This window comes from Pelobates fuscus, chromosome 7, assembly GCF_036172605.1.
Source record: "Pelobates fuscus isolate aPelFus1 chromosome 7, aPelFus1.pri, whole genome shotgun sequence".
Taxonomy (NCBI): domain Eukaryota; kingdom Metazoa; phylum Chordata; class Amphibia; order Anura; family Pelobatidae; genus Pelobates; species Pelobates fuscus.
Window position 1 is genome coordinate 132,644,083 of NC_086323.1, and position 12,082 is coordinate 132,656,164.

The 12,082-nt window shown below is 36.3% G+C and overlaps 1 protein-coding gene across 2 annotated transcripts in view; it reads right to left on the bottom strand.

The window, feature by feature from the left end:
• IL5RA (interleukin 5 receptor subunit alpha) overlaps positions 1-12,082 on the bottom strand; it is a 45,570-nt gene that overhangs the window by 16,317 nt on the left and 17,171 nt on the right. For both annotated transcript variants that reach the window (XM_063426676.1, XM_063426674.1), the window contains exon 5: positions 6,196-6,280. In XM_063426676.1, the coding sequence (XP_063282746.1) occupies positions 6,196-6,280 (85 nt within the window). The remainder of the gene's footprint in view (positions 1-6,195; positions 6,281-12,082) is intronic.

Here is a 12,082-nt window from a genome sequence, read left to right on the forward strand (position 1 = left end):
AGTAAGTAGAAGTATAGATCAGGGTGTTGTAGTGGATGTGATCGATTTGGATTTTGCCAAGGCATTTGATACAGTTCCACACAATAGTGTTCTAACTCAAAGAAATCGGTCTAGATGAAAATTCTTGTTCTTGGGTAGAACATTGGCTTAAAAATACAACGAGTTGTCATTAATGGTACATTTTCAAGCTGGACAGAGGTGGCAAGTGGTGTCCCTCAGGGTTCTGTTTTGGGACCTCCTTTTATTTAACATGTTTATAAATTATCTTGAAAAAAGCATTGAAAGTCATGTTTCAGTGTTTGCAGATGACACAAAACTCTGTATAATAATACAATTTGAGCAAGATATTACTTTGCTGCAGAGGGATTTAGATAGACTGGGGGACTGGGCACTCAAATAGCAGATGAATTTTAAAAATGCAAAGTTATGCACTTTGGCGTAAAGAATGCACAAGCAACGCATACTCTTAATGAAAGTGAATTAGGGATAACAACACATGAAAAGGACTTGAGAATTGTTATATACAACAAACTATGCAACAATGTGCAATGTCAATCAGCAGTGGCTAAGGTCAGTAAGGTATTGTCATGCATTAACCCCTTAAGGACCAAACTTCTGGAATAAAAGGGAATCATGACATGTCACACATGTCATGTGTCCTTAAAGGGTTAAACAGGTCATTCATTCTCGGGATGAGAATATCATTTTGCTTCTTTATAAATCACTGGTAAGACCACATATTGAATATGCTGTGCAATTTTGGGCACCTGTTCTAAAGAAGGATATTATGGCACTAGAAAAAGTGCAGAGGCGGGCTACAAAATTAATAAAAGGAATGGAACATATCAGCTATGAAGAAAGATTAACAAATTTAAACCTCTTTAGTTTAGAAAAATGTCGCCTGAGAGGGGATATGATAACATTATATAAATATATCCAGGGCCAATACAAACCATTGTGTGGAAATGTATTCACAAACCGGACTTTACAAAGGACACAAGGTCATGTGTTTAGACTAGAAGAAAGAAGATTTCGTCTAAGGCAAAGAAAATGTTTTTTTACTGTAAGAACAATAAGGATGTGGAATTCTCTAGCTAAAGAGGTGGTTTTATCAGAGTCCATGTAAATGTTCAAACAGCAACTAAATGCATACTTGCAAAAACAGAATATTCAAGGATATAATGTTTCAATGCAGGGTAATAGCTTCTTGATCCAAGGATAAATCTGACTGCCATTCTGGGGTCAAGAAGGAATTTGTTTTCCTGGTATGTTGCAAAATTGAAAGTGCTTCAAACTGGATTTGTTTGCCTTATTTTGGATCAACAGCAAAAAACAAATGTGAGGAAGGCTGACCTTGATGGACGCAAATCTCTTGTCAGCTATGTAACTATGTAATGCACCTGCAGTGCTCCATGATCTGATCAATGATGTCTTAAGAGAGAACCTTAACAGTTTTGTTATTGTTTATCTCAACAACATCCTCATATACTCATCTGATCTTTAAATATACCACATTCATGTACATACTGTCCTTCGTACACTCCTTGAGAATCGTCTGTAATACAAACTTGAGGAGTTTTTATTCAGCCTTACTTTTATTCGGCCTTAAATTATGTTATTTCTGGTGTAGGATTTCAAATGCACCCAAAGAAGTTAGAAGCAGGGTTAGAATGGCCTCTGCCATTGGGAAACTAGGTTATCTAAAGTTTTGTGGGTTTTGCCAACAATTATTGAAAGTTCATTCAGGGATTCTTTAAGATAATAGTTCATAACACCAACATGACCAAAAATGTTGTTAATACCAAACAATGGTCTAAGGAGCCCAAGCAGGCTTTTGAATCTTTGAAATAAGCATTTTCCTCTGGTCCTGTGCTTGTCTACCTTGATCCTCACAAATCCTTTGTTCAAGAAGTAGATGCATCCGAAATTGGAGTGGGGCTAAGCTTTCTCCAAGATCTTTTACATCCTTGTGAGGTTTTTTTTCAAGGATATTGACACAGACAGGAAGGAACAGAGAGTTGTTGACTATTATATAGGAAACAGAGAGTTGTTGACTATCATTCTTGCCCTGAAAGAATGGTGATACCTCCTTGACGGTTTAAATATACCACTCATGATACTGACAAACTGTAAAAATGTGTCTTATGTCAGCGATGCTAAAAGGATGAATCCTAGGAAGGCTTGTGGTCTCTTATTTTATCACACTATAACTATGTGATTACATATAGACCTGGTAGTAGAAAGAACAAGGCTGACTCCCTTTCCCAGCAATCTGATGTCCCTGACTCTGATGACTTACATGAGTCACCTATAGCACCTCCTGACACAATCGTAGCAATTACCAGAACCATTCTGTCTAGAACTTTACTGAAGAATGTTTAGAGGGCACAAACACAGGCTACTCCTGACACACCCAGAGGAAAATTCTCCCTGTTGAATAGAGAATGTATATGATATCAAAACTGCAGAACATGCAGGAATAAAAAAGACTATTAATTTCCTTATATCTGTGGAGAAGTTAAAGAGTATGTCTTGGCATGTTTTGTATGCACCAAAGCCAAGGCTTCTTATCAAGTACCTTGTAGCTTACCACAGCCATTACAAATTCCCTTGAAGCCATGGACTGACCTTGCTATTGACTTCATGGTGGACTTACTTCCATCAGAGGGTAGCACGGTAGTACTTATGATAGTGGATTGTTTTAGTAAGGTGGCACATTTTGTACCATTGCCCAAATTGCCATCAACTGATCTGGCCATGATATTTGCCCATTAAGTATGCGGGTTGCAGAGCATTCTTCGAGTTATTGTATCAGACAGGGGTTCACAATCTATATCTAGATAGTTAATAGCATATATATAGTTCTAGCAATGGCTATCACCAAGGGTTGTGTCAGAATGCCCATCAAATGTGTGTTTATGCCACTCAAATTATTTAAAGAGTAATTAAATAAATGACTGCATGCATTGTTTTAGTTTGTAATCATGGCATAATACCCATCTTGTTGTGGTTGTGTAATACCTATCTTGTTACACAACCACAACTTCCTTTAGAACCCTCTCAAGTTTACTTAACTTCCCCATTAGTGATTGTTTGTTTGCTCTAATGCATCTGTTACTATTGCTATGCCAAGTTCAAAGCCTACTTTATGAAAAAGGGCAAGTGCAGTTCATGGTATTCGATGAGTTGAAGAAGTATGTAAAAATCATTGAGCTATATTCAGCTACATATTTTTTTTTTAGTAGAGATAAATGAAACCATAATTTCTCTTGCAACTAAAGCACCTTTTAAAAAGGGAACTGTCATTTATATTTTTACTCTTTATTTGCATTGCATTCCGTGTGCCCTCCATGCACCTGGACTAAACAAGACTGTGATGTAATTTGCTAAATATTTAATATAAAATTAAAAGAAAATGGATCATCACATAAAGAAGGTTAATAGAAGTTATAGGTGAGTTTCAAAGTTGTATTCACTGGTGTTATCGCCAAAAAAGTGACAGTCCCCCTTTAAAAATAAATCTTTATTCTAGCTACTCTGGTACCATTAACTAGTGTTCAACCTTGTGTTTTACATATATTTAATTAACCTCTTCACTACCAAACACTTTTGCTGTGAAAAAATATTAGCGCAACATTTATGTGGAACAAGAGATGTATAGCTAGCTTGTGAAAATTTAAGTTATGTACATTTACACAATTTCTATTTGTAATCAATTCAATCAACCATTAAGGATGGTTGCCAATATTCAGACAATTGCAGTATTCATCATCTTACAATATTACACACAGGGTCTAAAATAGTATAAAAGCAAAAATACAATCATACTGTAGGTGTGCCAAAAAGATAAATACAGTGAGGGAAAAAATTATTTGATACCCTGCTGATTTTGAACGTTTGCCCACTGACATAGAAATGATCAGTCTATAATTTTAATGGTAGGTGTATTTTAACAGTGAGAGACAGAATAACAAAAACAAAATCCAGAAAAACACATGTAAAAAAAATTATTAATTGATTTGTTTGTCAATGAGTGAAATAAGTATTTGATCCACTATCAATCAGCAAAATTTCTGGCTCCCAGGTGTCTTTTATACAGGTAATGAGCTGAGATTAGGGATCCTATAGTACAAACCCATTTTCCCAGCACTATAGGCTCCTGTAGTGCCCCCATCCCTTGGGCCCCCCCCCCCCCCCCCCCTCTTCTCCTGTGGGGCTTAAAACAGGTTAGACAGCCACAGAGGGCAGACTTAGAGCTCTGAAACTGCAATGTTTTACACTGCAGCACTAAGTGCAAAAGGGTCACAGCACACAGACAACTTCAATTAGCTGAAGTGGTCTGGGTGCCTACAGTGTCCCTTTATTTATTAAAATGAGAATTCACGGTGAACTCAAATTGAATTTAACATTTTAGATCAAAATAAACATCCAAACTGGAAGCATAGATGACTTGAATTTTTTTTTCCAATCCAGCTATTTTGGCCTTAGAATTTACATTTATTTTGATTTTCCTTTTAATTTCTTCTTTAGTAAATAACCCTGTAAAATGTTCGTTCCTGAGAATTCAAATTTTAAATGTTAGGCTAAAATACTTGATTTGGAAAATGTATCAGACATTAAAGTCAATTATCAGACATTAAAGTCAACATATTTATAAATGATCTTGAACTAGGCATTGAAATACATGTTTTAGTGTTTGCAGATGACAAAATGTTATAAAGTAATAAAATGTGAGCAGGATATTGCTTTGCTGCAGAGGGATCTAGATAGATTGGGGGACTGGGCATTAAAATGGCAGATGAAATGTAATGTAGAGAAATGCAAAGTTATGCACTTCGGGGTCAAGAATACAAAAGCAACTTACAACCTAAATGGTAGTGAATTAGGGATAACAACACATGAGAAGGATTTGGGAATTGTTAAAGACAACAAATTAGGCAGCAATGTCAATCACCAGTTGCTAAGGCCAGTAATTATTATTATTATGATATTTATAGAGCGCCGTCAAATTCCGCAGCGCTTTACAACGGGTGGACGAACAGACATGTAGTTGTAACCAGACAAGTTGGACACACAGGAACAGAGGGGTTGAGGGCTCTGCTCAATGAGCTTACATGCTAGAGGGAGTGGGGTAAAATGACACAAAAAGGTAAGGATAGTATTAGACTAGTGACAGTTGCAGAAGAGGAATCAGTTGGGAGCTATTAACAGTTTAATTGATACGCTTTTATGAAGAAGTGGGTTTTTAACGATTTGTTGAAGGAGTGGAGACTGGGTGAGCATCTAACAGAGGAGGGAAGCGAGTTCCACAGGAACGGTGCAGCCCTCGAGAAATCTTGAAGGCGAGCATCAGAGGTGGGAGTACGGACAGAAAATAGACGTAAGTCTTCAGCAGATCATAAGGGCCTAGACAGGACATACTTGTGTATAAGGGAGGATAGATAGATGGGAGCAGCATTATGTAGAGATTTGAAAGCAAGAACGAGAATTTTAAATTGAGCTCTATATTTTATAGGAAGCCAATGTAGGGACTGACTGTAGGGAGAGGCATGGGAGGTGCAGGCGGACAGGAAGATGAGCCTCGCCGCCGCATTCATTATGGACTGTAACGGCGCAAGTTGGGAGCACGTAAGACCACTGAGAAGCGGATTACAGTAGTCAAGGCAAGAAAGGACAGTGGAATGGACCAACACCTTAGTCGCATCTGGCGTTAAGTAGGGGCGGATGCGCGCAATGTTTGTGAGATGGAAATGATAGGATTTGGCGATAGATTAAACATGAGGCTTGAAGGAGAGGTCGGAGTCAAAGAGAACACCTAGGCAGCGAGCCTGCATGGTGCAGCTGATGGTAGCACAGTAATGATTTATCTTGCTGCGCATGCGCATTCAGCCGATGACGGGGGAAAAGGAGGAGGAAAGTTCCCCGCGCCGAGGGAGAAAACAGGTAAGATTTAACCCCTTCCACCCCCTAGAGCCCGGCGGGAGGGGGGCCCTGAGGGTGGGGGGGAGCTAGAGACCCTATAGTGCCAGGAAAACGAGTATGTTTTCCTGGCACTATAGTGGTCCTTTAACTATGTAACAATGTAACTATGGTTTGCATGAGCTATTTTGTCCAAAAATAAAAAAAAACAATTTTTAAATTCACTGTGAACTCCCTAGAGTTCACACTTTAGTGAACAACACAGTTTTGACTCACCTCAGACAAATATAAATGAAGACAAGTCCTGCAACAATCAGGCACACACATGTTGCTAGTATATACATCTGGCTACTGACTGTATCTGGATGGGAAAAAAAAAAATATCAACCTTTACAGTGCTTACCCCGTTTCTGGATGAAACACTTCTAAATGAAAGGTTAATTGCCTTGAAAAGTACTCACCGACGTGGAAATTGTGGACAACATTTTAGACCAAAATAGTCAAACTAGAAAAATGGAGGCACTCAAGAAGCTTTTCAGTTTGGATATTTTAACCTCAAATTTACAATTAATTTGCCATACATTTAAGTTTAGTGGGGAAAAAAGCCCAAGTGAGTTGGATGCTGTTTTATTGATAACAAAATCCTATGTTGTGTATTTTGTTACAGTCAGCTGTGTATTCTTATTTAAACAAATGTAATGCCTGCACCCATGTGTTATTTTCTATTGTTACTTCCCCCCCCCCCCCCCCACTGAATGTAGCTATTTGATTCCTTTTTTGAAGTCTCAGACAAGTTATCGATATATTTATAATATCATAGAAACATACAATTTGGTGGCAGATAACCATTCGGCCCATCTAGTCTGCCCAGTTTTCTAAATACTTTCATTAGTCCCTGGACTTATCTTATATCTAGCCGTGTGCCTATCCCACGCATGCTTAAACTCTCACTGTGTTAACCTCTACCACTTCAGCTAGAAGGCTATTCAATGCATCCACTACCCTCTCAGTAAAGTAATACTTCCTGATATTATTTTTAAACATTTGCCCCTAATTTAAGACTGTCCTATTGTTGTGGTAGTTTTTTTTCTTTTAAATATAGTCTCCTCCTTCACTGTGTTGATTTCCTTTACCTAAATCTTTCAGCTTTGCAGTCATACCCTATCAATTATTCATTAATATGCAATAATGTACATGCTTTAACCTCATATCTGTTTTAGGCTATTCCTCCTTTTACTATAACCTCTATTTATACCTTACACCTATATGCTAACCAATCTTGCCATGCTTTTTCATGGCCACCTTCTCTTCCTTCTATTTTATTTACTATTCTCTCATATTCATACGTCTTGTCTACTCTTTCCTGCACTTCCAAAATATATGGTGGGATTGTTTTTTTCCAATTTTGAGCAATGCTTATTTTTGCAGCGATTAATATATGAATAATAACTACCTTATTTTTTATTCGACTCCACTCTTGGTATATATGTAAAAGATAGAACTCAGGGAAATTTGGTATCACTGTATCCATTAAAATTTGAATTACTAATTTAACATCGTTCCAAAACTGTACAAGACGAGAGCATCCCCAAAAAATATGTAATAAAGTTCCCTTCTCCCTTTGACACCTCCAGCACCTGTCAGAGGCAGCTTCATACATTCGAGACACTTTTGCGGGAACTAAGTACCAACGCATTAATATTTTGCTATAAGCTTCCCAATATGTAAGGCTGTGAGATATTTGTTTAGTAATTTTTATAGTTTGATACCAATGGGATAGATCAAAGGTTTTTGATAGGTCTCGTTCCCATAATATCATATAAGTCAACTTTTCTTCCCCATTTACATATAAAAGGCTTTTGTAGCATATTGTTTGAGGTTTACTCTCCATATTAGGGTTCAAACAGAATTTACCCAACCAAGTCACTAAGGCCATATCTAATTTTAACAGCTTATTTTCTAACAAAAAATTCTTGATCCTTAAATACGAAAATACCTCTTTATTCGGAAGGGCAAACTCTGCCTGCAAACTAGGATATGATTTGAGCCCTGCCTCATTATATAACATATGCACTTTACTAATGCCATTAGTTTCCCAAGTATTCAAATTTAAATCTTGTATAAAGTACTTTATTACATATAATGGTGCTAAGACTAATAGCTTTACACCTTTTAGCAATTTAGGAGTCCATTTTGACCAATGATAGAGCATTAATTTTGTCGTAGAAAGCATGTTTTTGCCTATTGACCCATTCGTAAGGTCTCCCATAAAAGCTTTTCTATTAAATAGGGTTTAGCGCAAGCTTGTTCCAGTTTTAACCATACTGGTGAATTTAAACGGAAAAGTACTGCCAAAGCATAGGACAACATAGATGCCTGATAATATTTAATAATGTTAGGAATACCCAATCCGCCTTGTAGATATGGAAGCTCTGTAAGCCTAGCTGCCACCCTTGGCGTTTTTTTTTTCCATATGTATGAGTTAAACATAAGTTGAAATTTTTTTAATAAATTTTTTGGCACAGCCATAGGAATAGTTCGAAAAAGATACAATACATGGGGTAAGGCCATCATTTTAATTGTGTGTACACGCCCTAACCAAGATGTCCCCAAAGTCCCCCAATTTTCTAACTGATCTTTTAATTTATGTAATACAGGAATATGATTATGCTTAATTAAAAGAGAGCTCGTTTTAGTAAGTTTTATGCCCAGGTATGTTAGAAAATCTTTGCGCCAATCGAACGAGTAAGTACCTGCTAATTGATTTATCTCCGTTTTAGGTACACCCAACGGTAACGCCTGGGTTTTTTTAACATTATTTTTATAATAGGAGATCATACTAAATCTTTCCAACAGTTTAACTAAATACGGTAATGATTCTTTAGGTTTTGATACAAATAAAAGTGCATCATCAGCAAAAAGAGCTAATTTTTGTTCCCCAACCAGGGTATTTAACCCACATATACCAGCATGTTGTTTTATGTGTCTAATCAAGGGCTCTAAGGTTATTATAAAAATTATTGGGGAAAGTGGGCACCCCTGGCGTGTTCCATTTGAGATCTCAAATTTAGAGGATATAAAGCCAGTATTCATAACCTTCGCTGATGGTTTTGAGTATAATGCCATAATATTGTTCACCAAGGATTGTGGAAAATTGTATTTCTGGAGGACATGCTCCATATAACCCCAATTCAAACGATCAAACGCTTTTTCAGCGTCCAAAGCAAGCAAAATCCCCTGATAATTATTAATACTTGCCCATTCTATAAGATTAATATAATGTCTTGTATTGTCCTCTACTTGTCTACCTGAAACAAAACCAGCTTGCTCCTCTGAAATAAGCCCCAATAGGATCGGTTTTATTCTAGATGCCAATACTTTAGCATATATTTTTATATCTACATTTAAGAGTGAAATGGGCCTGAGGTTAGCGCATTCTGTTGGTGGTTTACCAGGCTTAGGAAGGGTTACTATAAATGCCTCTAACATTTCCGGCGGTATCGCATTTGGTGTTTTAAAGCTATTAAAAAGCTTCGTAAGAAATGGTGTCAAGATTGGTTCCATTTTGATATAATAATAGTTAGAAAAACCATCTGGCCCTGGTGCTTTATGTTTGGGAAGAGCCAATATAGCTTTGCTTATTTCATCTTCTATAAATGGCTCCACCAACATCTGTTGTTGACTCACTGAAATTTTAGGAAGATCTATTTCCTCCAAAAATTTCTCTATTTCAGAGCCAGAAGGCTGTAATATATTTGAGTCTTCCGTTAAATTATACAGTTTCCTATAATAACCTGCTAATTCAGCTACAATATCTTTTGGGTTAAATAATTTACAATTATTCGTCGAGAACATATAGGGGATTTTTGTTTGAAGATACTTTGTTTTTAGCATATTAGCTAACATTTTTCCTGCTTTATTGCCATGAATATAAAATTTCAATTTTAATGCTCTCATATATTTTTCTGTTTCTGCTAATGCCAATACATCGAGTTCCTTTCTTACTTTAGCTATTTGACTACCATACAATCTATTTGGTTTAATTTTATTTTCCTCTTCCAATTTGGATAGTACCTGAAGTAATCTTAAACGTTCAGCATCCATTTTCTTTTTACTACTAGCCCCTGATTTTATAAAAAAAGCCCCTCATTACAGCCTTTTGTGCCAACCATAACGAGGAGGCTGCTATATCATCCTTGTCATTTTCCTGAAAATATTTAATGAGAGCCTCCTTAGCTTCTAAAAAATTTTTTTCATCGTCCAACACTGCCTCATTCATTCTCCACGACCCCATTCCCCGTCCCGGGTATTTAGCTTGAAATGTAACTATAACCGGTAAATGGTCTGACCAAGTTCTAAGGCCAATGTGCACTTCTAATATATTATTCAAAGTAGGTTTATCTACTATGCACATATCTAACCTTGAGTATGTCATATGTGCAGAAGAATAAAACGTATAATCTTTACCCGATGGATACAGACATCGCCAGGTGTCATATAGGTCGTAATTATTGATCAATTTCCTTAATTTCTCACTATTACTAACGGCCAAGGGATGAGGGCTTTTTTCTTCTGTTCTAGAGATATCCAGTGTTGGATCAAGGGTTGTGTTATAATCGCCACATATTATCAAATGGCCCACACGCAACTCCAAAATTTTTTTTAATGCTGCCTTTATAAATTTTATCTGGAAAGTATTTGGGGCATATAAAGAAACCAATGTAATTTCAATCCCGTTCAAGGAGCCTACTAATATTAATAACCGTCCCGCCTCATCTGTATATTGTATATTCACTTGAAAACCCCAATCTGCATGAACTAAAATTGCTACTCCTTTAGTTTTATTGGCTGAATATGCATGAAATTCCTGTGGGTATTGTCTTATTTTTAATCTAAAGGCCTCTTGAGATCTGAAGTGTGTTTCCTGTAAACATATTACAGCTGCCTTAGATTTCCTCAATTCCTGATGCACCAACCGTCTATTATGTGGACTATTTAATCCATTAACATTCATGGTAAATATTCTAAATCTTGTATCCATAGTTACATTTTATGTGTTTTTATTTTTCAATTACATCTTTATAACCCTTAAAAATGTCGCCATATTTGGGCCTAAGTCACTATTAATTACCTGTGTATTCCTAATATTTATGCTGTGCTTCCGTTTGTGAGAAAGAAAACTAAAATAACCAGCAATACTCTCTAATTTCAAATAATAAAAAAAAAAGAAAAATAAAACACAATAAATAAAAAAATAAAAAGAATCACAACCAAGAAAGAAAAACCACCAAAAAAAAAACATCAAATACATATACACCCTTATTGAAAAGGATAAATTAATGGCCTGTTCAGGAATACCCATATTTCCTGTAACGGCCAGGGGGCGTGAGTAAAACGACCCACTCAATGCGAGGCCAAGCTAATAGCAAATGGCAAAACCAAAAACAAGCTATCATACTCATTCCCCTCCCCCCCCCTTCCCTCTCTCACTTTTTTAATTATAATTAATCTATTACTAAATATACCTAATTTTTATTTTTTCCATTTTGTTTTACCCAAGCTATTGTTTTAGATTTGTATTTGTAACTGTTACCCAAGGGTTACCCAAGGTTTACTATAAATCTACATTTGTAACTGTTACATTTATTTACATCAATCTTAATAACGGAGAGAAAGAAGAAAAAAAAAAAAAGACGGGAAGGAGAGAGAAAAACAAAAAACAAAAACATGAATAATTATTGTGCTATCCCTCTTACCCTGGGCATCCGACTACTACATTTACGCTAAGCACAACCCTAATTCGTGTACTATAATATATTGCAGACTATTATTTCTTATTATTCTTTTCAAGCGCTAGTATTTTGTTGAAACCCTTAAAATTTCTTATTATTCTTTTCAAGCGCTAGTATTTTGTTGAAACCCTTAAAGACCCACCACCACCACTTAAAGGGAGCAAAAGGCCACTAATTTTATACACATTAAACTGGTGTTGGCATACTACTTAATTTGCTATAGTCAACTTTAATTAAAGCAACATGAGAACATAGATATCTATTAAAAAAAAAAAAATAATAATAATTTTTTTAAAGCCCTGAACCTCACTTTACAGTTTCTGCAACATCTAAGCTTTTATAACCAGGTGTGCCAACAACCGTCCATTCTG